This window comes from Myotis nattereri (genome assembly GCF_964212035.1).
Source record: "Myotis nattereri genome assembly, chromosome: 19".
NCBI lineage: Eukaryota > Metazoa > Chordata > Mammalia > Chiroptera > Vespertilionidae > Myotis > Myotis nattereri.
The window spans coordinates 28,703,355-28,730,487 of record NC_138095.1 but is presented as its reverse complement, the minus strand read 5'-3'; the positions used below and the strand labels follow the sequence as shown (position 1 = coordinate 28,730,487).

The following is a 27,133-nucleotide window of genomic DNA, read 5'->3' as shown; positions in this document are numbered from 1 at the left end:
CGCGGCGATTGGAGCTCGGCGCCGAGCCTCCTGATTGGGCGGCGGGCGCTTCCGGTCTCTCGCGAGAGGTGGTGGGAGCGCGCCAAGTTTCACCGAGGCTGCGGCGGCGGCGCGATGGTGCTGAGGAACAGCGGGCGGCGGTACGCGGAGCCCGGCGGGGACGCCGAGACCACCCGGTAAGGGACGCCCCGGGCGGCGGGCGGCGGGCTCGGGGCCTTCCTCCTCGTGGCCCTGGGCTCGCGCTAAAAGGCGGCGGGCGCTCGGGGAGCGGGGCGGGCGCGGGGCCGCCGCTGTGGGGGAGCCGTCCGACCCCTGGACGGCCGGGCGTCGCGGAGGTGGCGGCTCCTTCCGTGAGGCCGAGGCGCTGTCCAGCGGGTGGGCGGCCCTCCCTGTGCTGCGGCTGCTCGGGTCTTCGGTGCCTGAGCCGCCGGGACGAAGGGGGTGCGGCGCGGAGAGAGGGCTAGAGGTGGGGGGGAGACGCTCGTCCGCTCACCGCCGGCCGCAGCCTGTCCCGCGTCGGGCGGTGCAGGAGGCGCCTCGCCGGAGCGCGTGCTAATGTCCACTTTGCTCATGTCCCCGGCTGCCCACCAGGAGCCCTGTCCGCGGCCCGGCGCCCGGGGCTCACCTGCCCGCTTGTCCGGGCAGGAGCAGAACCCAGTCCATCCCGCTATTCCGTGCTGCCGCTTTGCAGTTTGCTCTCGATAAAACCCATGGAAAAGTCTCCTATAGTAGCTAGTGCCGACCCCATTTTGCCAAGAAACAAACTAACAAACTTGGGGACTAACATCTCAGAAGTAACTTTAAACAAACAACTTCTGAGATAATTCCCCGGAGTGGTAACATCTGGCATCGCTAGAGCGGGTGTGGCGGCCAGTGCATCGGGCACGCGTGTGTGTGTGTGTGTGTGTGTGTGTGCGCGCGTGCGCGTTCGCTGTGCGCTGTCAGTCACACCATGTGTTGGTGCCTCCACCGCAATCAAAACAGCAGTTCTGCCCCAGGGATCCCGCCTGCTGCCCTTTTACAGCCACAGCGCCCCCCCCCCCCCCCAACCTTCCCTGTGGCCACGCCTATGCCCGCTTGCAGTGTTGGTCCGTCCTTCCTCCCTCCCGCTCAGGGACGATGGCGCCTCTTCCTCTGTGTCGGCACTCAAGCGCCTGGAGCGCAGTCAGTGGACGGATAAGATGGATTCTCGGTTCGGATTTGAGAGGCTCAAGGAGCCAGGGGAGAAGACGGGCTGGCTGATCAATATGCACCCGGTGAGCACCGGGCTCCCCATTTCCTCCCCCGCATGCCCTCGGGATGCCGGGGCCCTTTCCTGAGGGTGGGTGCGCTTGGCGTGGGAGCCTATTTGGGTGGCACAGTGGAGGTGGGCTTGTAGGTCTCCTACTTTTTAACATTTCAGGCATTTAACAGAAGACGGTGAGGAGATGGGGGGGCGGGGTAAGAGTATAACTTTCAAGGATGAGGGAGAAATGGAGAGAGATCCCCATTGGGAGGCCGCTGTGCTGGTTCTGGTGACTGGGCGGGTGGTGTAGTTGGGTGGGGTGGGAAGTGGGTGGGGTGGGGGGAGGGGGGTACAGGGGAGGGGTGTGTGGTTCATGAAGAGCAGGAAGAAGGGGCTCTGTAGATCAGGGTGGGGACCCTCTTCCTGCCAAGGGCCATTTGGATATGTATGACGTCGTCCGTGGACCAGACAAAATTAATCAGCTAAAAAATTAGCCTGCTGTATTTGGTCAAACTTTTTTGAAGTATATTTTTATTGATTTCAGAGAGGGAGAGAGAAATAGAAACATGGATGAGAGAATCATTGATTGGCTGCCTACTGCACGCCCCCTCCTGGGGATCGAGCCCACAACCCCGGCCTGTGCCCTTGATCAGAATCGAACCCAAGATCCTTCAGTCCGCAGGCCGACACTCTAGCCACTGAGCAGATTGCCTCGGGCTGGTCGAACATTTCATTAACGCACCCATAATGCCTTGGCAAGCGCCAGACCCATCCCCCCCCACCCCCACCCCCCGGTGTAGAGGATAACCTCATGCCCATACTGACTCTCTCCCAGACTGAGGTTTTAGATGAAGATAAACGCCTGGTCAGTGCAGTGGATTACTACTTTATTCAAGACGATGGGAGCAGATTTAAGGTGAGCCCCTGAAACCAAGGTGCGCCCCACTCTGACAAGGCTCCGCTGTGCTGAGAATGACGAGCGTTCATTTAGCTCCGCAGCTGCAAGGCTTGGGAGGCCTCCCTGTGCCGCTGCCTGGAGCCCATCGGGAGCATGGCCCTTGCAGCGCCTCGGCGCCCACTGAGGGTGTGCTGTGCTGGGAGACTCTGGGAATGGGGGCGGGGCCATGCAGCCCTAAATCCCTATGGCCCCGTTTCTCCTATGTGACAAGGCCAGGTGCACTGCGTCTGGCAGCCTCTCTTCACCATTCTCCCTTTTCCTCTCTCATCGCCCTTGAACGGGTTGGTGACTCTTGCAGGTGGCGCTGCCCTACAAACCATACTTCTACATTGCGGCCAGAAAGGTAACTCTGGCCCCTGAGTCAGTTCCGATGAACTGTGCCTCCCTGTTCTGGGGGAGTGTCGGGACTGGGAACGAAGAGGCCTCTGGAGGGACCGCAGGGAAGGAGATGGGCTTTACTAACAGAGGGGCCTTCCTTCTGGTCCCGACTTAGGGTTGTGAGCGAGAAGTTTCGTCTTTTCTCTCCAAGAAGTTTCAGGGTAAACTTGCTAAAGTAGAGACCGTTCCCAAAGAGGATCTGGACTTGGTGAGTGTCCCTCAGACCTTCCAGGGTATGTAAAGCTGGGCCCACTCTGCTGGCTGGCAGTGACCTGGCAGGAGGCCAAGCTTGGCGCCGGTGGGTGTGGGGAGGTACCGATGATGGGGCCTTGACGCCTGGACGTTGGTCCCACAGGCAAGGTTGGACAAGGTGCTTGGAGTTGCCAACTCTTTGACAAGTATATTTACCTTTGAGTCATCCTGCCCTTATTTTCTCTCCCCAATGAAATCCATCCTCTCTGGAACTCATAAGCATGATCTCTTCACTCTGCAGCCAAATCACTTGGTGGGTTTGAAGCGAAATTACATTAAGCTGTCTTTCCACACCGTGGAGGACCTTGTCCGAGTGAGGAAGGAGATCTCCCCTGCCGTGAGGAAGAACCGGGAGCAGGGCCACACCAGTGGCACCTACACGGCTATGCTCTCCAGGTAGGTTTCCTCCTGTGGGCAGAGCAGCCAGTCAGCCCACAGGACTTTCCCGTTTTTCCTAAATTGAAAAGATGGATGGGAGGTGGGAAAACTCAGCAATTAAGTTCTCTCTCTCTCTCTCTCTCTCACTCTCTCACAGTGTTCTGCAAGGGGGCAGTGTGATTATGGACGAAGAGGAAACCTCTAAGAAGATTGCGGACCAACTGGACAACATTGTGGACATGCGAGAGTACGACGTGCCCTACCACATCCGCCTCTCCATCGACCTGAAGATCCACGTGGTGAGTGGGTGTGGCTCATGGGTGATGCCCAACTGCGGGAGGTGGGACTGAAGGGTAAATCCATGAAAACAGATGCAGAACTGTAGCTCAGGGCTCCCCGTCCTGCAGGCACACTGGTACAACGTCAGGCACCGAGGGAGCGCCTCGCCGGTGGAGATCACCCGCCGAGATGACCTGGTTGAACGGCCCGTAAGTGCTGCTTGCATTTCCTCCATCCCAGTTTCCCATTGGTTTTTGGAGAGGTCTAATTCAGTGCTGAAAGGTGAATTTGATTCAGAGGTTTGCTGGCTTCTTTTTCCTAAATACTTTCTGGAAGGAGTTGTGGACTAGTCGTTTTTCAGGTCAGTTTCTGGCTTCGAGTATAATTTCACCTGTGCTGTGTCTCCCCGGGTGATGTGTGTGTGAGCTGGGCTGGATCTGAGTGTGGGAGGGAGCACCTCAGCTTCCACGCAGGGAGCTGATAGCGAGTGATGTGGTGAAAATGGATTCATAACGAAGGCCTTGGCTCAGGGACAGCTTCGCGATCATGTTTTCTCACGTCTAAGATGGCGACGTCAGCCCTGAGCCAGTCTTCTGTCAGGGTTGTCACGAAGGCCAAAATGGGGTCGTGCTTTTTTTTTTTTTATGATTTTTTGAGACCGGACAGGAAGAAGGAACAGTGATTTGTGGTTCCCCTTACTCATGTCTTCGGTGGTTGGCTCTTGTATGTGCCCCGACCGGGGATTGAACCTGCCACCTTGGTGTATCTGGACGATGCTCTGACCAACTGAGCAGCTCGTCCTGGATGAGGTCATGCACTTTAAGAAGCCTTGAGACTCTGGTGTTGTGCGGTCGTAGGCTTTTCCTGCGATCTAGCCTTTTCTCATATTGTTGGCTGTCACTCCACCAGGGGGTGTGGAATCCTTGCTGTGGGCCAGATAGCCCCATGCACCTGTTCCACGTTTTGGGGAGCCTTTCCCGGTGGCAGCTGGCCTCCTGGTTTTAGCAGCTGAAGGTGCGTGTGTTCTGTGGCCGATTCATGCTACGTTTTGTCCCTCTAGGACCCTGTGGTTTTGGCATTTGACATTGAGACGACCAAACTGCCCCTCAAGTTTCCTGATGCTGAGACTGACCAGATTATGATGATTTCCTATATGATTGATGGCCAGGTGAGCAGTGCCTTGAGTGTGAGCTCCCTGGAAATAGGGACCTTGTCGGTCCCCAAACCAGAACAGTGTTCACCCCACGACTCACAGTTTTGGGTGAATAATGAGTGAGTGGAATCCAAGGAAGTGAGCAAGCAGGCTGTTCTGACACCAGCACGCTCCCCCTTCCGATGGGAGTCTGACGCTCAGGGTGTGGACGCTCAGCAGCTCCTGGTGCTGCTCAGGTTGTTGTAGTCTGAGTTTCTGGGCCGAGTGCCAAGAGGCGTGCTCAGCTTTGTGTCTAACCCACGCACCTGCTGGTGAACTTCCAGGGCTACCTCATCACCAACAGGGAGATCGTGGCAGAGGACATTGAGGACTTTGAGTTCACCCCCAAGCCGGAGTATGAAGGGCCCTTTTGTGTCTTCAATGAGCCTGACGAGGTAGAGGTGTCGCTGGGAAGCTGCTGGTGCTGTGGTGAGGTGGGAGGAGAGGCATGCTGACCCTTCTGAGGCCTCGGCGTGCCTACAGTCAGAGCAGCAGCTTCTGGGCTTGGGGTCCCTGTTGTGACCCTCACGCATGTGCAGGCACTAATGAAGGGTTGCGTGAGGTTGCTTTTCCAGAACTTTGGGAGAGGTGCTTGAAAGGAGTTTGAAAGAGGAAAAGCAACCCTCTGAGTGCCTGATGCGTTGAATTCAGGTCCATCTCATCCAAAGATGGTTTGAACATGTGCAGGAGACCAAACCCACCATCATGGTCACCTACAATGGGGACTTTTTTGACTGGTGAGTCTAATGTCTAATTGGGAAAAAACTAAAAAGTGTTCAGGAGGGCAGGTTACACAAATTGGGAATATACCTAATGCTGCTGAAGTGTATGCTGAGAGATGGTAATGATGGGGAAAGTGGAGGGGAGGGGCAGGAGGGCGCTGCATTTGAGGAGTCGGTGTGAGGAGCTCCTGGGGTAGCGTAGCATCCCCTGGGGGCAGTCTTCCCTGTCCCTGAGGGGATTAGAGACTAACCTGTGCTTGTCCAACCTCTCTGGTCCCTAGGCCTTTTGTGGAGGCCAGAGCAGCTGTCCACGGACTGAGCATGTACCAGGAGATCGGATTCCAGAAGGACAGCCAAGGGGAGTACAAGGCGCCCCAGTGCATCCACATGGACTGCCTCAGGTAGGTCCCGCCGCTCCCCTGGCAGCTTGTCAGTGTCCCTGGAGGGCGTCCACGGGTGCAGGCCTGTCCACACCTGGGAGGGAGGGAGGGAGCCTCTGGGAACAGCCCTCCTCGCTGAGGACAGCGGCTGCAGGCTCTGGCATCTCCTGAATTTGCAGGTGTGTTTGTGAAACTACCTGGATCCAGGTGAGTGATTTTCACGGGCCTGCACCGTGTGGTGTCTTGGTGCAGATCTTGGGGTGCCTGTTAGGTCTCTGCACCTTGCTGTGTATGCCCAGCTTTGCCACCTTCCACAGGTTCCTGGACTTGGTCTCAGACTCACCTCTGGCCTTTGCTCTCCTTTCTAGGTGGGTGAAGAGAGACAGCTACCTCCCTGTGGGCAGCCACAACCTCAAGGCGGCCGCCAAAGCCAAGCTGGGCTATGACCCTGTGGAGCTGGACCCTGAGGACATGTGCCGGATGGCCACCGAGCAGCCCCAGGTTCCTGTGCCGCGCTGACTCGGGGCTCTGGGGGTCAAGGGGACCTCCGGACATGCCGTGGCCCTTATCTCTGATGTGCTCTCCTCAGACTCTGGCCACGTATTCGGTGTCGGACGCGGTGGCCACGTACTACCTGTACATGAAGTACGTCCACCCCTTCATATTCGCCCTGTGCACCATCATCCCCATGGAGCCTGATGAGGTCAGTGCCTCTCCCAGTCCTGGCAGCCTGTGTGGACTGGGCCGTGGTCTGAAGCCTGGTGTTTCCCCGTAGGTGCTGCGGAAGGGCTCCGGGACCCTGTGCGAGGCCTTGCTGATGGTGCAGGCCTTCCACGCCAACATCGTCTTCCCCAACAAGCAGGAGCAGGAGTTCAACAAGCTGACGGAGGACGGCCACGTGCTGGACGCCGAGACCTACGTGGGTGGCCACGTGGAGGCCCTCGAGTCGGGCGTGTTCCGCAGTGACATCCCCTGCCGGTTCAGGATGGTGCGCCCCCTGGGTCTCCCGCGGCTTAGAGGCACCCAGGAGCCACCAGGGCTGAAGGAAAGCCCTCACCCCTGGCGGGCCCACCAGGCGTCCTTTGTCGGGCCTGCCCTCATCCAGGACAGTGCAGCGTCCCGTCCCGCCAAGGTAGGCTGGTGGCTGCCAGAGCATTCGCCGTCTCATCTGTGCCCCCTCGGTCACTTCCGCTAGAATCCCGCCGCCTTTGACTTCCTGCTGCAGCGGGTGGAGAAGACCATGCGCCACGCCATCGAGGAAGAGGAGAAGGTGCCCATGGAGCAGGTCACCAACTTCCAAGAGGTAACTCTCTGGAGGTGTTCCCACGCCTGTGGACTGGTTCCTTCACGCGTGGCCTGTCGCGCACCTACTGTGTGCTGGTGCTTGGGCCCTGAGATGGGTGACAGAGTTGTCACAGTTGACACCCGACTTCCTGGCTGGGAGAGCTTCACAGGCTCTGGGAACGTGGGGGGGTCTTAGCCCATGGATTCAGTAGGCAGCGAGGAGCTATTGGAGGCTTTCAGTTTATTTTCTTGTTGTTAAGGGGCCTTGAAAAGGACAGTAGCCTGGCCAGAGTGGCTCCGTTGGTTGAATGTCATCCCAGCCACCGAAAGGTTGCCAATTCAATTCCCAGTCAGGGCACAGACCTGGGTTGTGGGTTTGATTCCCCAGTCTGGGAGCGTTCACGTGTTTCTCACATGCATGCATATTGCGCACTCTCTCCCTCTCTAAGCATGTCCTCTGGTGAAGATTTAAAAAAAATTTTTTAGTGATGACAGTAAGTTCTTAGAAATGACCGAGTAGGACATAGTGACTAAAATCCATCAGATACAAGCACCAAGTGTCCTTTGCAGTGTCACCTGCCTGGGGACCCCGGGCACCTTCCCCCGTGCTGGCCCTGATCCCTCGGACACTGTCAGGCTTCGCTCAGCACTGCAGCGCGTTCGCTGGCTTTCCTGGGGGTAGTTTGTACCAGTTTTAGGATTGGTTCCAAGGAACATCTTGTAACAGATTCAGCAGTTTTCTCCCACTTCCAATTCTGCTCCTGCCGTGCTGTCCTCATTAGGGCTCTGCTCGTTGGTGCAAGCCTCCAGCACCTCCCGGCCTGGTGTTGGGCTGTCTTCGGTGTCTAGTCTCCAGTTTTTATCGGGTCACCAGCCTCCACCTCCTTCCTCTTCTGCTGTAGGTGTGTGATCAGATTAAGGCCAAGCTCACCTCCCTGAAAGATGTTCCTAACCGTATCGAGTGTCCCCTTATCTACCACCTGGACGTGGGCGCCATGTACCCCAACATCATCCTGACGAACCGCCTGCAGGTAAGACGGATGCCTGCGTCAGGGTGGAGTTCTTCTGCGTGGCCCTAACTGCTCCCTCCCGTCCCCTCCGCAGCCCTCCGCCATGGTGGACGAGGCCACCTGTGCAGCCTGTGACTTCAACAAGCCGGGGGCGAATTGCCAGAGGAAGATGGCTTGGCAGTGGAGGGGCGAGTTCAGTGAGTGCCTGCCGGGCTGGGGGTGCTCAGCAGGAAGCGGTGGGTCTCTGTCACACTCTTCTCTCACCTGTCACCTTCCCAGTGCCAGCCAGTCGCAGCGAGTACCATCGGATCCAACACCAGCTGGAGTCGGAGAAGTTCCCCGCCTTGACCCCTGACGGCCCCGCCCGGGCCTTTCACGAGCTGTCCCGCGAGGAGCAGGCGAAATATGAGAAGAGGAGGCTGTCAGGTGAGGGGCCTGCACAACTTTGGGGCCGTCGTTGGGCTGTGTTGGTGCAGCACGGCCTCCGGTCAGTTAAACCGGTCGTTGAAGCCTCGGTGACCCAGCTCCTCCTGTAGGTTCCCGTTCCTCGTTTCCCAGCATTGCTCAGGGCTCAGCGCCTTCCTGTAGTCTCGGCGTGTTTGGCTCACTCACATGGGGGCTGCCTTTCTTTGATGTGATAAACTAGCTGCAGAGAAAGCTGCGTTGGTTGGCCTCCATGGCATCCTGGCTTCCTTTGTCTCCCACGTGGAGTCTCAGTGCCCCCTCCCATTGTGCCCCAGATTACTGCCGAAAGGCGTACAAGAAGATCCACGTGACCAAGGTGGAGGAGCGCCTCACCACCATCTGCCAGCGGGAGAACTCCTTCTACGTGGACACGGTGCGCGCCTTCCGGGACAGGCGCTACGAGTTCAAAGGTCTCCACAAGGTGGGCCTCCTTTTCTCAGATGCTGGCCCTTGCTGGGTGCTGCCGGACAGTCGTGGGTGAGCAAACACATCCTCAAGTGCCTGCTGTCGGTGCTCTGCCTGTCAGGGTGTCTGAGTTCTGTTGTTTGAGAATCCCTATAACGCAGCTTGTCAGCTGCATCAGGTAAGTGAATGGAATCAGGGGAGCCCCTGGGTCTCTGGCCACGCGAAGCCCTGCCTCTGTTGCTGCTCTTCAGACGTGTCCAACGGGTTGTTGCTGTGATGGAGTATTTCCTCCTGGTCCTGACCTCACAAGAGATAAAAATGGAGCCTGGAGCACGTCTCTGTGTTCAGAAGCCCTTTTAGGACGCCAGCCTTACACGGGGCGGTTCTAGGTTAAGGTGAATCAGGACACGTGAGAACTGAGCATGTGGTTCTGGCCTGGCTCCTGGGTTGGGGTTGTCCAGACCCCATAGGGGACAAGTCCATATTGTGTCCGTGGTAAGTTTCCTCGGGGTGGGAACAGCATTACGGTTACGCAGGAGCTTGTCCTTGTCCCTAGAAAGTGTGCTGACATGTTTAGTACCTTCAGTGTCAGTGACAGTGCTGAGAGAGCGGGGGGGGGGGGGGGGGGAATAAAGGAAATATGGCCAAATATCAAGTGTCCCTCTAGAAGTGCCTGCGGTCTTCATTCTGTTAAGTTTCCGATATATTTGAAGTTTTCAAGATGTGAAGTAGCTGTGACTGTAGAATGGGAGCTGTAATCTAGGAGTTGTGTGTCCCCAGGTGTGGAAAAAGAAGCTCAGTGCAGCCGTGGAGGCAGGCGACGCGGCCGAGGTCAAGCGCTGCAAGAACATGGAGGTGCTGTACGACTCCCTGCAGCTGGCACACAAGTGCATCCTCAACTCCTTTTACGGCTACGTCATGCGCAAAGGGTACGCTCTTGCTGGGCCTGGGCGGGGCTGTGGAGCTAGTGAGTGAAGGATGGGAGAGGGGAGAGCTGGGTGCCCGCGGGCCTCTGTACAGAAGTGTGGCTGGAAGCGGTCTGGGGCAGGTGGAGGGAGGGCCACATCGACTTGTGGTTCTGGGGTAACAAGGGGCCTAGGCACCCTGGGCATGCGCGTCTGAACATCCTGGGCAGGAGACAGCAGTTTGGTAGTTTCTGTCCTATGTCTGTGACTTAAGAAATGTCACCGCCAGGCCGTGGAGGCGGTCCCAGCCATTCGTCAATTTCTAAGCAGCCATGGGATTAACAAAGGGGTAAAGTTGATTGAGAGGTTGAGGGGCGGAGGGAGGGAGAGTCCCAAGGTGGAGACCTCCTGGGCCCGGGTTCCGGGGTTGGGCGCTGCATGGCGATGGGGTGAGGTGGGGCCTGAGTGTCTCCATTGGACGTAACCAGGTGGGAGGTCCTGAGAAGGGTCAGCAGGGCAGCTCTGGGGAGGAAGAGAAGTGGGTGGCACAGGGACTGGATTGGAGGGAGGGTCATTGTGTGTATTTGTGCTGCTTTTTAACGGCAGAGGGAGTGGGCAGAGAGCAGAGCTGGAGCGGAGCAGAGTTTCAGGCAGGAGGTGTGAGAACGGGGCCAGTGGCTGCTGGGGGAACCTTCGAGCGTGTTTTCCCTGAGTCGCTGGGGGATACGCATGGGGTTGGGAGAGTGGAGAAGGCTCACGGGGACACCGACCATCGGGGATGGTGTGGAGAATCCCGAGGCTGAGGTCATGAACCATTGTGCTGCCTCCTTCCAGAACTTTCCAGAGCTGAGCCCAACACACTGAAGTAGGAACAGAGAAGGTTCTCAGCCCAGAGCTAATGTCCCCCTTAGCCCTCCTGCCCAGCTTCCGAGTCCCCTTCTTGGTGCCCTTCTCCCTCCCCACCTCTCCTTTGATCTCAATGACCCTCTCGGGGGAGCCCACCCACCTGCAGCTGTGACTGTCTTCCCAGGGCCCGCTGGTACTCCATGGAGATGGCTGGCATCGTCTGCTTCACGGGGGCCAACATCATCACCCAGGCAAGGGAGCTGATCGAGCAGATCGGGTGAGTCCCGAGTCAGGAGCAGGCGGGCGAAGACGAGCTGGAGAGTGGGGGATCTCGTCTGCTGTCAGGACTTGACAGGGGCCTCTTACTACACGGGCCACAGTCCGGCCTGCATGTGGCCTCACTCTCTGTCCTCTGAAGGAGGCCCTTGGAGCTGGACACAGATGGGATATGGTGCGTCCTACCCAACAGCTTCCCTGAAAACTTTGTCATCACAACGACGAGCGTGAAGAAGCCCAAGGTGACCATCTCCTACCCTGGGGCCATGCTGAACATCATGGTCAAGGTGAGCCTGGTTTCCAGCGCCTGTCGGACGTGGGTTGGGAGAGGGGACTGGGCAGGCCCTGTCCACTGCTGGGAGCCCCGGTCATGTGCAGGTTTGGCTGGTGACGGTGAGGCTGCCCCTCTTGGTCTGGTTTTGCAGGAAGGCTTCACCAACGATCAGTACCAGGAGCTGGCCGAGCCATCCTCGCTCACCTACGTCACCCGCTCTGAGAACAGCATCTTTTTCGAGGTTGACGGGCCCTACCTTGCCATGATCCTTCCAGCCTCTAAGGAAGAAGGCAAGAAGCTGAAGAAGAGGTAGGAGCCCCCCAGCCTCAGTGCACAGGAAAGGAAATGACGGATTCGATTAGCAACCTGCCCGGATGGACCAGGAGCCAGGGTCGGGAGACCTCAGTCCTGTCTTCTGGCCTTTTTGCCTCAGTTTGGGAAGCTGTTGACACTGATGCCACCAGCTCTGTTCTCCACCTGTTAGGTTCTGCTCCACAGGCGCAGGCCTTCAGTCATTTTTATGTGGGAGGGAGATCCTCAGTGCAGAGACGTGTGTGGATTTGAAAGGTGGGGTCAGGAGGGCAGAGAGGAGCCAGCTCACAGCTCCGTCACGCTGTGCCCACTGTGCTTCCAGGTACGCTGTGTTCAACGAGGACGGCTCCCTGGCTGAGCTCAAGGGCTTCGAGGTGAAGCGCCGAGGGGAGCTGCAGCTCATCAAGATCTTCCAGTCGTCCGTGTTCGAGGCCTTCCTCAGGGGCAGCACCCTGGAGGAAGTGTACGGCTCTGTCGCCAAGGTGGCCGACTACTGGTTGGACGTGCTGTACAGCAAGGTGAGGTCGCCCTCCCATTTGGCTCTGAGGGATCCTGCAGGCAGAGGGACCCAGTGACAGATGAACTCAGGGCTAATGCTGGTGAAATCCCAAGACTTGCTGAGTGTGTCCAGCGGCAGGATTCTGTGAAGGAGACAAATAGCATGTGAGAAAGGAATCTAAGAGAAAAACTTGCCAACTATCACATTAACTTCTTTGATCTCTAAGGCTTTGTTGACCTTGTAAATGCACATACAATTCCTACAACTTAAGTGAGTTGGCTTGTCTTGAACACACCTTCCTGTGGAATTGATCACTGCCTGTGCTGCTCTGTAGTGCTTGCATGTCATCGAGTCTGCGTAGTGGGTCAGTTTCCCGAGCGAGGCCTCTGCTGTGGTAGCCGGGAGGCTCCCGCTTTCCATTGTGATGACGTCAGACATCTTTGCACAGATGCCTTTCCCCCCGCAGGGTTGGCTAGGAAGAGGCTTTGGGAGGGAAGGAATAGTGGAATATTCTGGAACATTGGCTGGCTCCCTTGGCTTTGTGGCATCTGGTTCCTGGCATGCCTTGTTCTGTGTAGAGTTGACTCATGTGAGCACCAAGGGGGAAGGCACACGCAGTACTCGTGAGCCGGGAGGTCAGGGACACCTGTGCACAGGAGCACAAACGTCCAGGCTTCGTGTGTGGTTCTTCAGTCTTGCTGTGTCTGTGAGGCAGCCTTAGTATTACACTCTTTCAGCTCGTCCGCTGGGGAAACTCGATTCTGGGGGAAGAAGTGAGGTGAGCTGGGGACGCTCCTTTACTCTGCACGATGCTCTGCCTGCCCTCTCTCCAGGCAGCGAACATGCCAGATTCTGAGCTGTTCGAGTTGATCTCTGAGAACCGCTCCATGTCCCGGAAGCTGGAAGACTATGGGGAGCAGAAGTCTACGTCCATCAGCACCGCCAAGCGCCTGGCCGAGTTCCTGGGAGACCAGATGGTGAAGGACGCGGGGCTGAGCTGCCGCTACATCATCTCCCGGAAGCCCGAGGGCTCACCCGTCACCGAGAGGTGAGGGCTTCCAGGGTTAGGGAGGGTCGGTCTCAGATCCCGCAGATGGTGACAGGAAGGCCTGCTGGGCCCGACCACCTGGAGCCCAGAGAACCTGGGTCCGTGGAGCGTGGGCAACGATGGGCCCTGTCTCAAGGTGCAGTCACACCCTCTGGCAAAGTTCACGGTCGTGGGAAACACTGAGGTGTTGAGGACCCTGCGGAGGAGTCGTGTGAGAGGAGGCCCCAGCAGGGCTGCACGGGCTTCGTCCTCGTCCTGCTTGTTCTCATGGGAAGTGCGGTCTGAGGGCCTGCGGGCTGAGGACTGGGTGATGGACGCACAGGTGTTTCTTCCTGTTTCTTTATGTTCATAACATGGCACGATAGCAAGCACTGCCACCAGCTGCCCTCTCACTTTGTTGGTGACACGCAAACTGGCTCGTTCTTCCAGGAAAGAGAGGACTTCCTGTCCGTTACCCAGTGAAGAGCCCTTCGGGAGTGGTCAGCTGTGTGCGTGCACACGCATGTGCACACGCATGTGCCGTTTAGTGAGGGCATTTGCCAGCGGCTCTTCACGGTGGCCAAGCAACAGCCCCCATGGCCGCCGGTGGGGTGTGGCTATTAAACCATGATATTTTACACAGTGAAGTAGATGTAGTTACTAGACACAATAAACATATGTTGGGTATAGTTTATACAAAATACCTTTACATGAAAGCAGGTTACAGAATCGGTGTTGAACCTTTATTTCCACATAAAAGACCGTGCACTGTGTGCGCTGTGCCCCTTGTCTCCCAGGGCCATCCCACTCGCCATCTTCCAGGCAGAGCCCACGGTGAGGAGGCACTTCCTCCGGAAATGGCTGAAGAGCTCTTCCCTGCAGGACTTGGACATTCGGACGGTGAGCGCCGCTCTTCCCTCCGCAGGCCCGCTGGCTGGCCGGCTTAGTCTTCACTCTTGGCGCCCCCTTTCTGGCGTGCGGTGCGTGAAGAAATAGACTTAGGCAAAGCTGGAGGAGCTAGACTCAGGCTTTCACCGTGTCAGACAAGCCGAGGCTTGGCCTGGCGCAGGGTCCTGGTGCAGCTCTGCACCTCAGTTTCCTCCGAGAAATGGGCACTTTTGTCAGAGACTTTCCAAGAGGATCAGTGAGGTGCAGGGAAGGGCAGTGAGTGCTGCTGCTGCCGCCGCCTTCCTCACGCGCCCGTCGCCCCTGCAGATTCTGGACTGGGACTACTACATCGAGCGGCTGGGCAGCGCCATTCAGAAGATCATCACCATCCCCGCAGCTCTGCAGCAGGTGAGGTCAGACCACGGAAGCAGACCCCTGTGTGGCTTAAAAGCCACGGGAACCTGAGTGTGGCCCAGACTCACGGTCAGACGAGTGACAAGTCCCACCTCATGCAGGTGAAGAACCCCGTGCCTCGCGTCAAACACCCCGACTGGTTGCACAAAAAACTACTGGAGAAGAACGATGTCTACAAGCAGAAGAAGATCAGCGAGCTCTTCATCCTCGAGGGCAAGAGACAGGTGATGGGGCCTGGCCTGGGACATGGAGGCTGTGGCGGTGGGGTGGGCTGGTCCCAGGGGCACCCAGCACCCGAGTCCCCGTGCTGCCGTTCTTGAGGTTGGATGCTTCCATTCAGGTGTCTGGAATTTTTTTTTCCTGAAAATGTACACCTTGATACTCTGCCCTTTAATTCCTCCCAGTGTTCTTTTGTGATAGGAGGTTTTTAGGTTAAAAATATTTAATGAGTAACTTTGTATCCGAGTACTTTATCCCATTCAGATGGATTTTTAGAGGTGGATTTGCAGAGAGCCGTGTTTGAAGTCCTCTTTGGGTGATTGCAGGTGGGTGTGGCCCAGGCTCCGGATGGCACCCAGAGCCTGGGTGCTCCTGACATGGAGGATTTTGGCCTTGAGAAGCCGCCCCACACCGCCGTCCCCGTTGCTACGAAGAGGAAGCGGGTCCTCTGGGAGAGCCAGGAGGACTCACAGGATATGGGGCTGACGGTGTCCTGGCAGGAGATCCTGGGGCAGCCTCCGGCCCTCGGAACTACCCAGGTAAGAAGCCTCAGGGCATCTGGGCTGGCCGGTGGGTGAAGGGAGCAGGCCCCAGTCAGGCCCACACAGGTGTGCTGTCTCCCGCGGGGTCTGCTGAGGCGTGCAGGACATGGAGACGGTCTTGACCCTGAGGAGGTTGGCACTGGGAAGCTGTGCATGTCCGTTGTCATAGCAGGTGTTCTGTCTCCCCTTGACCTGTCCTTCGTCTGTCCCAGGAAGAGTGGCTGGTCTGGCTCCGGTTCCACAAGAAGAAGTGGCAGCTGCAGGCCCGACAGCGCCTTGCCCGCAGGAAGAAGCAGCGTCTGGAGGCAGCCGGCGGGCTGCAGCCGGGGGCCGTGCGAGACAGGCCCAGCACAGGGCTGGGGGGCTTCTTGCGAAGAACTGCCCGCAGCGTTCTGGACCTCCCGTGGCAGATCGTGCAGGTGTGCACGGGCGTCCCCAGGGCAGGACACCCCGGGGCAGCTGCATGGCTGATAGGAAGGGATCTTGGATGGAGGAGAAAGGGCAGACCTTGACCTCCGTGCCTCTGATTGCAGCTGGTCCTGGGAGGCAGCCTGTCCACGTGTGTTGAGCTTTTTCTGTGACAGGTTGACACGCACTGCTGTACGATGTTTCCTTTCAGATCAGCGAGACCAGCCAGGCTGGCCTGTTCCGCCTGTGGGCTGTCATCGGCAGCGACTTGCACTGCATCAAGCTGAACATCCCCCGGGTGTTCTACGTGAACCAGCGGGTGCCCAAAGCGGAGGAGGGGATTGCATATCATAAGGTACCGGAGGCAGCTGTTGCCTCTGAGGTTGTCTCCACGGTGATGGGGCTGCAGAAGGAATCAGGCAGATACAGACTGGTGGGCTGCACGGCCCTGTGCCAGGTATTCTGGAGCCTCCATCTCCTAAGAACCTTCTCGGATGCTGCAGCAGTTACTGAGACGCCCTCTGTGAAGGGCTGAGCTGCTGGTGCCTTGTCCTGGGGGCACCGTCCTCCGTGTCTGTCTGACGTCCACGTAGCAGGGAAGAGAGGGGTTAGATAGTTGTCAGACGGCAGCTTTGCCTCCATAGGCTTTTCTGGTGCTAAAGCTTTACGGGGTGTCATTCACCCGCTGCAGCTCCCTCACTTAAAGTACAGTTCTGTTGCTGACAGTATATTCCGTTGTGCAGCCAACGTCACAGTTTATCTGAGAACATTTCCATCATCCCCAGGAGACATCCCAGGCCCCGGAGCAGTCTCCTCCCCCAGCCCTCAGCAGCCAGCAGCCATGGTCTGCCTCTAGACGAGCCCACCGCAGACATTTCCTATAAGTGGGGTCCAGCGGCGGTGGGGGGGGGGGGGCTCTCTGCCTCCTCCTCAGGCGGGTCCTCATGGTTCTCACCTGGTGTCAGTGAGCACCCAGCCGGCCCAGACCAGAGCTCACGGAGGCTGCCCTGGCCCATTTCTCAGCCGGGCACAGGGAATTGCGGAACAAGCTCACTTGTGTTGAGCAGAGACCTGTGTGTGGGAGCTGGAGTGAGGGAGGAGGTTTCTGGAGACGGTGAAACTCCACCCTGGGCACTCAGGATGTGGATGTGGGGAGAGACGGGGAGAGCATAGCACAGGAGGGGACAGGTGGCCTGGAGCTCCTGTGGCTTTCAGGATACTCTACCCTTTGGGTGCCTCTCCTGCTCCCTCCGCACCAGGACCATCCCATTGTCCCCCGGGCCTCCTGGTTTTTGCTGCCTGCACCCTCATAAACCAGGAGAGGACAGAGGAAAGTGAACTGGGACCTGCTGCGTCTGAGCTTGACTGCCTCTCAGAGGACTTAGAGGCTTGTGTTGTGCCCCGAGCTTTGGTTTTACTCTGGAGAGTGAAACGGTACCCCACAGTTGTGGGCACCAGATGTGCTAGGACTGTTTAAACAAGCATATGTGTGTGCACCTGTGTGGGGTGTGTGTGTAACAAACCTCACCACGTGCCGTGTGACAAGGTCATTGCTGTTGCCCCAGGTGAATCGAGTCCTTCCTCGCTCCAACGCGGTCTACAATCTCTATGAGTACTCAGTGCCGGAGGACATGTACCAAGAGCACATCAATGAGATCAATACCGAGCTGTCAGCCCCAGACATCGAGGGCGTGTACGAGACTCAGGTAACTGCCTTCCCAGCTCACTGAGCAAGCATCTGGCCGGATGGAACAGAGGGGAGCAGCCCACGTAGGGTGTGGGAAGGCCAGCAGCAGCCACTGGATTCCACCCCAGGGACAGAATTTCTGCAGCGATGGCCTGGAGCAGAGGGCTATCCCCAACTGCCGCCCCGCTCAGCCCCACCCACCCTGACGCCTTGTAGGTGCCGTTACTGTTCCGGGCCCTGGTGCACCTGGGCTGTGTGTGTGTGGTCAGTAAACAGCTGGTGAGGCACCTGTCGGGCTGGGAAGCAGAAACCTTCACTCTTGAGCACCTGGAGATGCGCTCTCTGGCCCAATTCAGCTACCTGGAACCAGGTATGGTGTGTGCCAGCTGCCCCGCTTGGCCCCACCTCCCACGAATCCCAGGTGACCTGTGTGTCCTCCATAGGGAGCATCCGCCACATCTACCTGTATCATCGCACACACGGCCACAAAGCACTCTTCGGCATTTTCGTGCCCTCTCAGCGCAGGGCGTCCGTGTTCGTGCTGGACACTGTGAGTTCTCGTCCGGGGCTATGGGAGGACAGACCACTGGGTGGGAGGTCCTGGCCCCGCCTTGTTCCCGAAGCCTCTGCCCAGCGCCTGGGGAGAGGTGGAGCCACCCCTCCTTCGGGGGCGGGGGCGGGGAGAGCTGACGTGGCCCTCGTTCAGGTGCGAAGCAACCAGATGCCCAGCCTCAGCGCCCTGTACTCGGCCGAGCACAGCCTCCTGCTGGAGAAAGTGGGCCCCGAGCTCTTGCCTCCCCCAAAGCACACGTTTGAAGTGCGGGCTGAGACCGACTTGAAGACCATCTGCAGAGCCATCCAGCGCTTCCTCCTGGCCTACAAGGTGAGTGAAGTGGGGGTGCTGCTGTTTGAGCCTCTCCCCCAGAACGGGTCCTCCCAGCTGCTTGCTTTTCTGTGCCCAGGAGGAGCGCCGGGGGCCCACCCTCATCGCCGTGCAGTCCAACTGGGAGCTGAGGAGGCTGGCTGGAGAGATTCCCGTCCTGGAGGAGTTCCCGCTGGTGCCTGTCCGTGTGGCCGACAAGATCAGCTACGGAGTCCTGGACTGGCAGCGCCATGGAGCCCGGCGCATGATCCGCCACTATCTCAACCTGGACACCTGCCTGTCGCAGGCTTTTGAGATGAGCCGGTGAGCAGAGTATAGGGCTTTTGCTTGGCGTTTCAGCCGCTCTGCCCACCTTCATGTTTCCGGCCTGTCAGCAAGTTGATCTCCCCAGTTTCCACCCCTTCCTGAGACCAGTTTAGAACTCCCCCCATGACCCTGACCCTGACCCTGTGCAGGTACTTCCATATCCCCATTGGGAATCTGCCTGAGGACATCTCCACCTTTGGCTCCGACCTGTTCTTCGCCCGCCACCTCCAGCGCCACAACCACCTGCTCTGGCTGTCCCCTACCTGGCGCCCTGACCTGGGCGGGAAGGAGGCTGACGACAACCGCCTCATCATGGAGTTTGAGGACCAAGCCACCGTGGAGATCAACAGTTCAGGCTGCTACTCCACAGGTGGGTGGGGAGGCCCACAGGGATCTCAGCAGCTGGTGGTCGTGTTTGTTGCCATTCTTTAGTGGCGAGAATCCAGCGCTGACCCTCAGAGCTGGACCACGCTGGTGTGGGATGAATCGGGGCGGGCTCTGTGACCAGCAGCAGTGTTTCTGAGGGAAACTTGCTGTGGGTGGGCTCTACGCCCTGGGGTGGTCAGTGCACAGGTGTGTGTCTGTGTGCAGTGTGTGTGGAGCTGGACATTCAGAACCTGGCCGTCAACACCATCCTGCAATCTCACCACGTCAACGACATGGAGGGGGCCGACAGCATGGGCATCAGCTTCGACGTGATCCAGCAAGCTTCCCTGGAGGACATGATCACCGGCAACCAGGCCGCCAGCCTTCCCGCCAGCTACGACGAGACAGCCCTCTGCTCCAGCACCTTCAGGTGCCCTGCTGCGTCCCCAGGCATCTCCTGACTGTTGTTCTTGCGCCCTCTCCTGTCCAGAGGCAGAATAACAGCCTGGGGTTGAGAAGGGACAGTAGGAATCCTTTTATCCTCTGCCCTTGTTTTGGGAAACTAAGAGCTAAGACATTGTCACTGGGGCTTCCCTCCACCTGCTGGGTAGAGTCTGTCCTGGTTCTCCCGGCCGGTGAGGCGCCCAACACCCACCATTCTAGTCTATTCTGGCACGGAGGTGGGGAGGGTTGAGAAGTGTATGGGGAGGTGGTAGAGCTAGCCTCGTCCAAGGGGTGCAGAGAGCTGAGCAGTGGGGTTTGGAGAGGGAGGGTGACTGGGGAACACGCTCTCCCCTCCAGGATCCTGAAGAGCATGGTGGTGGGCTGGGTGAGGGAGATCACGCAGTACCGCAACGTCTACGCCGACAACCAGGTGATGCACTTCTACCGCTGGCTGCGCTCCCCGTCCTCGCTGCTCCACGACCCGGCCCTGCACCGCACGCTGCACAGCATGATGAAGAAGCTCTTTCTGCAGTGAGTGTGCCGGCCTGGGTCCCTGGGCCCAGCACCTGTGGGATCACACGGCCCGCCGCCGGTTCGCGCAACACATAGTCTTTCTGCTGTGTTTCTGCACAAGCGGCTGTACACGGTGTTCTGGCCTCCTTGTCGGACTTAGTGGTCGACCTTGGAGGTCTGCATGAGGTGCACCGTCCATGGTAGTGGGCAGAGGCGGTTCCCAGAGCTTGGGCTGTTACCAATAACCAAGGCACAGCCTGAGCGTAAGGGCATGCGAGCGTCCCGTGCAGTGATCCCAGGAAGCGGCCCTGCTGCCGCGCTGGTGGATCCTACGACTGGGAGAGGTGCTAACTGGGTGCTGGCCCAAGAGCTCTCCATCGATGGTTCTGCCAGCCCAGCCCTTCCTGTGTGGTGGGCACAGTGCCAGCTGACCGGGGGTGGGGGGGGATGGTTTTTGTGGCTCCTAACCTGCAGTCCTCATGATGAATCAAGTGGGCTTTCTCTTCATATCTTTTGTCCACTTTTCTCTAATTGTGTTGTTTTCTCATTGATTTATGAGTTCTTTCTATGTAAGAATCATTTTCTATGAAATGAGTTGCACATTTTTTCCTGTTCTTGATTCTGTTTGGCTTTGTTTATGGTGTGTTTTCCATGTAGAAACCTTCATGCTTTGTTGCTTCTGGGTTCCAGGCTTTTCTGCTTCAGGTCATCCACTTGCCTCACGGTGCCTTCTGGGATGCTCTGTAGCCTCCTGACTGTTGATTCTGTCCTTGGTCCTCAGGCTCATCGCTGAGTTCAGGCGCCTGGGGTCATCAGTCGTTTATGCCAACTTCAACCGCATCGTCCTGTGCACGAAGAAGCGGCGGATCGAGGACGCCCTGGCCTACGTGGAGTACATCACCACCAGGTGTCAGCACCACCCCTCTCAGTCAGCTCCTCTGTCCTGTGCCATCTGCTCTCCGAGCTCCTGGCACAAGCCTGTGGCTGGTCTGTGGCAGCCACATCTGTCTCCTGCCTCTGGAGATCTGGCAAAGCCTTGATTTCACCTTCATTTCTGAGATTTTCACTAGCAATAGAACTGTAGATGGGTCTTTTTTGAGTCTTTTTCCTTCTCTGTGCTTCTTTCTGGATAACTTCTGTTAAGTCTTTAAATTGACCCGTCTTCGGCGCTGTGTCATCTGCCCCAAACCCCCCTCAGACGTGGTGCTGTCTCCTCCGTTTCTGGTCTTCCCTTCAGCTCTGGGCGCAGTGCAGCTATAGTGCTCCCAGTCCTCTCCTTGCTCCGGCGCCGTTGGGGTTGGGGCTGGTTGCAGTTGGCAGCCTGTCTCCTCATTCTGGGCTGCTTCTCTGCTTCTCTGCAAACTGGTGACCTTCTGTTGATGCCAGACACTGGGTCTTGACTTGTGTGTCAGATGCTTTTGCATTCCTGTGACTGTTCTGGGGCTTCATGTTGTTACTTGAAAACAGTTTGATTTTGGGGGCCTTTTTGAGATTTGTAGGCAGGGCCAGAGCACCATTAGTCCAGAGTTCACTATTCCCCACCCTTGAAGCAGGCTCTCCAGTGGAGAGCTCCGGGGAGAGCTGGGACCAGCCCGGGAGGCTTCTCGCCTCTCCAGCCCTCCACGCCTCCCGTTACTCCCGCCCAGATGCAGAAGTCTCCTCACTACTATTGGCCATTTTCCTGTCATTTTCCATAGGAAGTTTGAGGGTTTTAAGTCAGTGGAGGGTAGGAAGGAAAGTGGAAAAAAGAGAAAACTGTTGAGTTCGTGGGTTCAGTCTCTGCTCTGCTTCTTTCCAGCATCCACTCGAAGGAGATCTTCCACTCCCTGACGATTTCCTTCTCTCGGTGCTGGGAGTTTCTCCTCTGGATGGATCCCTCCAACTATGGTGGCATCAAAGGAAATGTGCCCGCTCGTATCCACTGTGGACGGGTGAGGCGACAGTCCCGGAGGCTGGGATTCTCTGGGGTCTGCATCTGTCCGTTGGCCACACATTGTGCTCACGCGTCTGAGGAGAGGTCGCGAGCACGCAGACAAGGAGGTGCAGGATCAGAGGCAGCAGGGATGGGATCAGGACCAGCAGCCAGAGTCGGGCCGACCGGGGAGGGGAGGCCCCAGAGGACTCGGGATGTGGCGGGAAGTGGAGCTTGCAGGGAGCAAGGCTCAGCGACTGGCGCGAGGCAGCTGTGAGTCCAGCGGCGGGTGAGGGCAGTGGTCACGGGTGGCTGAGAGCTGGCCAGGGCAGGCCACTTGTGCCCGTGGCCTTGATGAGGATTTGGTGGAAGCTGTGCTGCTGAGAAAGCTGGCAGGAGAAGGCTGCCATTGGTGCTGTGCTGAGGTGGGAGGTCCGTGGGCTCGATGGGAGAATAGGAGGTGCAAGCAGTGTAGTCGGAAGCGCAGTGGTGGCTGCTGCTCAGGATGGTAGACATCAGACTTCCCGTGTTAACCTGGAAGGTGCTGTCAAGAGCGGAACCTGCTCAGGCATGGGCATCGCAGTAGGGAGCCGACCGGGAGATGTGGAACTTGGACCATAGGACTGGTCGCCCAGGGCACTGCTGGTTCTTCCCTTTCTGGGGGGTGGGAGGAGGCAACTGTGGAGTGAACCCTTGGGAGGGTTGAGTGGGAACCGTCTCCACGAGGTGAGTGCACTGAGCCCCAGGCATGTGACTGACATACCTGACGTGCTGTTAGAGTCTGCGGGGATCTGCCGGCTCGGGGCGGGCGCTAGACCAGGTGGAATCAGTAGACCAGGGTCAACATGACTCAACTGGGGTATGCATCCCACGGCTGCGGGCAGACATGGCTGGGACTGTTACAGCAGGACCCCCAGAAAGAGGGCAGAGCGGAGGAGGAGCCTGAGGAGGAAGTTGAGGATGACAGGGACGAGGATGATGACGAGGGCGAGGATGATGACGGGCAGGAACCAGATGTGGAGGACCTGCTGGAAAACAACTGGAACATCGTGCAGTTCCTGCCACAGGCAGCCTCCTGCCAGGGCTACTTCCTCATGATCGTCTCAGGTGAGCCTCTCAGCTGTCACAGCTGCGTGGTCCGCGGAACAATGAGGTCCTGGTCCGTTTGCCTCACAAGAGAAACCAGGGGTGCAGGGCCTCCCCCTCTTGCTGCGCCTGCTGAGAAGGGCTGTCCCCGAGGGGCTCCTAGTTCTGCCCCAAGATTTGTGTGCACGTGTGGCAACTAAAGGTAAAGCCCAGGTAGGGAAGACGGGGCACTTCCTGAATGAACTGCCAGCCTCTGGGCTGTGAGGCTGAGCTTCTGCTGTTGGGAACTCTTGTCACTGATTTGGGTCTATATGGTCTAAGGTTTAGTGTTTACAAACCAGATTATCCAGACTGAGGTACAAATGAAGCACATACCTGCAATGCCTGTTGTAGGACAGGACCGTTCCTGTCGAGCCTGCCAAGCTCAGCACTCAGACATGGTCACAAGGTGCTGAGGTGGTTCCATTGTGCTTGTTTTATATTTTATTTGTGTGTCCCAAGTCTCACTTTGTCGAGTTCTTTTGAAACATGTGGGTCTGGTGTGCTGACCGGAGTTGAACTTTTGTTTTGTCGCTGCCCAGTGTGGAGGTTGAGGAGAATTGCCTCATGTAGATGGTGCTCCCTAAGCATGAACGTGGGCATCATTCCCGTTTCTGTATGGGCTCTGGCTCCTCTAAATGCTTCAAATAGAATCATCGCCAGTAACAACATTTCAGCCAGGCTGGCCGGCGGTCTGACCAGCCACCGGGTCTCCCTGGACTCTGGGTCCTGAGCGTCGTCAGCTCCAGGTCCTGTGCCCCCCTCTGCAGCGTACATTGTGGCCGTGTACCACAGCATGAAGGAGGAGCTGCGGCGCAGCGCCCCGGGCAGCACCCCCGTGAGGAGACGGGCAGCCAGCCAGCCGTCGCAGGAGGCCCAGGCAGCAGCCGGAGCCCTGCCCGGTGAGCGCACCCTTGCTGCCGAGACCACACACCTGTGACCTGACCCCTCGCCCCCCTCCAGGGCGGGGTCCCCGAGTTGCTTCCTCAGCATCCTCGTCACTGTGCCAAGTGGGAGCAGCACCATGTCACCCCTCTTCCCAGGAATGATCACCTTCTCTCAAGATTACGTGGCAAATGAACTCACTCAGAACTTCTTCACCATCACCCAGAAGATTCAGAGGAAAGTCACGGGCTCTCGGAACTCAGCTGAGCTCTCAGAGATGTTTCCTGTCCTGCCCGGCTCTCACTTGGTGCTTAATAACCCTGCCCTGGAGTTCATCAAGTATGTGTGCAAGGTGAGGCCCCGCTCCTTCCTGTGCAAGGTGAGGGCAGGAGTAAGAAACGCATTTCTCCCACAACACTCTGCCCACCGTTCTGAACAGCCCGTGTGTGTGAGCTATTTGCAGCTCCTGGAGCCTGTGCTCCAGTGAGGGGGCGGCCGGTCAGTGAGGGGGGTGAGTTCAGGGAGCACAGGTGCTGTGAGCTGGGCTCAGAAGTGGGGAAGGTGAGGGGCCTCTGATGGGGCCTGGGGCTAAGACCACAGTGACCAGGAGGGTGCAGCCACATGTGGATCCCAGGAAGGAACGATGTCTGGGCCGAATGGGTAAAGGCCCTGGGGTGGGGTGATCTGGGGGTGCTGGTGAAACAGCAGGTGCTCCAGGCCCTGTGGGGCTAGAGGGCCAGGGACCACACGGAGCTCCCGAAACACCCAGGCTTCAGAGGAGAGCTTCCATGGATGCCAAATGCCGTTCTGGGAAAGGAGACGGAATCAAAGGTGGAATACTGTTACCAGACCAGGACAAGCAGGCGCCTCGCTGCTCATGAAGTCACCTCCCGGCCACTGCATCTCACGGTGACGGACTCGCCAGGATCAAGTGGCAGCAGAGCTTTAGGGGAGAGAGAGCCCTCCTTACAGACAGGAGGGTTAGCTGGCTTCCCCTCGGCTCTGCAGGCCCCTGGGTGGGCCGGGCAGTCCCTCACCCTGAGGGTGGACATTAGCCACTTCGCACGTGAGATTGTCAGGCTCCAGTAGACTTAGGACTTCCTGTCACTCAGGGAAAAGGAGCCAGTGAGGCTGACAGGCAGAGCCCGAGTCCCGAGCTGAGGCCGTGAGGGAACCACTGCTGCAGAGGAGGCAGCTCTGACGGGACAGGAAGTGTGAGGTGGTGCTTGGCCACGCGGTCTCAGTCCAGACAGAGCAACGGGAGGCCCGGGAGCTCCCTTCACCGCACCCTGGTCTCTGCAGGTCCTGTCTTTGGACACAAACATCACAAACCAGGTGAACAAGCTCAACCGGGACCTGCTCCGCCTGGTGGACGTTGGTGAGTTCTCGGAGGAGGCCCAGTTCCGAGACCCCTGCCGCTCCTACGTGCTCCCGGAGGTCATCTGCCACAGCTGTAACTTCTGCCGGGACCTGGACCTGTGCAAAGACCCGTCCTTCTCTCAGGTGGAGCACCCACTCTTGTGTGACCTGTCTCTCCCTGTGGGTGACGTCCACTAGCTGTGGCATGACTAGGACCTGCCAGCTTTCTTAAGGCCCTCAGCTGCCATGTGCTGGATCATCATCCAGTGAACGTGTGACGACGGTGTTGTGATGGGAGGGTGCCCGGGGCTGAGTGAGCTGCCGCAGGCGGTTATGCGCCTCTCACCTCTCACGAAGGCTCTGCCCCAGTCTCCTCAAGGCTGGTCCCCTCAGCCTAGCGGAGGGGCACTGCCAGGGAGGTGGGCAAAGGGTGACCTGCTCCCTCTCTGCCCAGGACGGGGCTGTGCTGCCCCAGTGGTTCTGCTCCAACTGCCAGGCCGCCTACGACTCCTCGGCGATCGAAATGGCCCTGGTGGAAGCCCTGCAGAAGAAGCTGATGGCCTTCACCCTGCAGGACCTGGTGAGCAGCGGGTCTCAGGTCATAACCTGGTCCTTCGAGATGCCCACCTGTTGGGTCAGGCCTCATCCACAGCCCAAGTGATTCAGTCTTATAGCTCCTATTGGGCACCTACAGCGGCCAAGTGCTGGCCTCCTGGGCCTTTCCTTCTAGTGGAGGGAGATAGATGGCAAACAAGATAAAGGGTGTAAGTGGGATGAGGGTCCAGAACCAGTGGTGTGTGTGTGTGTGCGTGTGTGTGTGTGTGTGTGTGTGTGTGTGTGTGTGACGGGGTGTTCAGCATTTGATGCGGGGACTGGGAGGCATGGGTTCTGGGCAGGAACAGCGGCGCTTGGTATGGCCGGTGGGTGGGCCCACAGTGAGGGCGGGGAAGCAGCTGGACGTTAGGTGAGGCCGCTGTGTGGTCTGGCTTTTATCCACAGTTGAGGTGCAGGCAGGCGGCTGGCGGGGGCGTGGAGCTCTTGACTGGGCTTTTCCTCATTTCAGATCTGCCTGAAGTGCCGAGGCGTGAAGGAGACCAACATGTCCGTGTACTGCAGCTGTGCGGGCGGCTTCGCCCTCACCATCCACACCAAGGTCTGGGCAGCTGCCCCTGGCCATTGCCCGTCTGGCCCTCACCCACACCTCTCTCTCCCTACGCTCCGGGCCTTGGCCCGCATCCCTGCACCTCCTCTGGGACTGGGTCTCATGGTGACTGGTTCTTCTGCAGGTCTTCATGGAGCAGATCAGAATCTTCCGGAACATTGCCCAGCACTATGGCATGTCATACCTCATGGAGACCCTGGAGTGGCTGCTGCAGAAGAACCCCCAGCTGGGCCATTAGCAAGGCGGGCCTGTCCCCTCTCTGCCCCAGCTTCCCAGCTGGAGACCATCTCCAGGACTCGGCACCAAAGAAAATGACCTTCAGGGTGCTTTCAGGGAGGGGTCACTTGGCTCAAACCAGCCATCCAGCCAGAGCAGGAAGTGGCCCACCTGGGTCCCAGTCCCAGCCTTGGTCAGGGCAGCCCGATAGGTCGTTCTTGTGCACAAACACGTGTGGCCTCTGCTGCTGCTGCTGCAGGGCCTGGTCCTCCTGCCCCACCTCTGCATCCCCTTTGCCCTCAGGGCCTTCTCTTTGAGCCAAACCTCGGGGAGGGGGCAAGGGACACCTGGTGGGAGACTGCAGCTCTGCTCCCAGGCACTGTGACCTCAGAGACGCCCTCCACGGCTTCACCCGTGGGTGTGGCCACTTCCAGGAATCGGGCCCTGAGCCCTTGGGGACCTGGCATCTTCAGACGGCAGGTTCCTGGGCGGCTGGCATCCCTGCACTTGGGCTTGGATTTCTCTGTGGAGACTTCCTGGTCAGGGGGGCGGGGTCTGCGTCAGGTGGTCCCCTCATCTGGGCCCGGGCTTCTCAGATGGAGCTTTACCACACCACCTGCCCTCAGAGCCTACCTGTGCCCTGAGGAGGCCTGGCACAGGGGGTCACCCATTCATTGATCATGGATTGTACAGCATCTGTTACCTCTTGGACTTCGGAAAGATAATTTTTCACCCAC

At 58.3% G+C, this 27,133-nt stretch overlaps 1 protein-coding gene across 2 annotated transcripts; it reads left to right on the top strand.

The window, feature by feature from the left end:
• Positions 1–114: 114 nt before the first annotated feature.
• POLE (DNA polymerase epsilon, catalytic subunit) lies at positions 115–27,133 on the top strand (the record flags this gene model as incomplete). 2 transcript variants are annotated; one of them, XM_081113546.1, is made up of 49 exons in its annotated part: positions 115–176; positions 1,115–1,256; positions 2,061–2,141; positions 2,482–2,526; positions 2,677–2,769; positions 3,055–3,209; positions 3,349–3,490; positions 3,599–3,679; positions 4,531–4,638; positions 4,947–5,057; positions 5,314–5,399; positions 5,666–5,785; positions 6,133–6,265; positions 6,354–6,467; positions 6,540–6,752; positions 6,960–7,067; positions 7,951–8,079; positions 8,153–8,255; positions 8,338–8,484; positions 8,799–8,944; positions 9,709–9,857; positions 10,864–10,956; positions 11,098–11,242; positions 11,381–11,538; positions 11,864–12,059; positions 12,874–13,088; positions 13,865–13,967; positions 14,283–14,363; positions 14,471–14,593; positions 14,915–15,127; positions 15,343–15,549; positions 15,750–15,893; positions 17,104–17,244; positions 17,442–17,595; positions 17,669–17,775; positions 17,932–18,108; positions 18,188–18,411; positions 18,564–18,784; positions 19,006–19,210; positions 19,582–19,755; positions 20,519–20,644; positions 21,536–21,668; positions 22,558–22,756; positions 23,545–23,676; positions 23,818–24,011; positions 24,962–25,162; positions 25,473–25,598; positions 26,082–26,171; positions 26,305–27,133. In XM_081113546.1, the coding sequence occupies 49 exons, from the start codon at positions 115–117 to the stop codon at positions 26,416–26,418; spliced, it is 6,864 nt and encodes a 2,287-aa protein (XP_080969672.1). In that variant the 3' UTR covers positions 26,419–27,133. The 2 variants fall into 2 exon arrangements, with proteins under 2 accessions (XP_080969672.1, XP_080969671.1); XM_081113545.1 differs by having other exon boundaries at positions 22,555–22,756.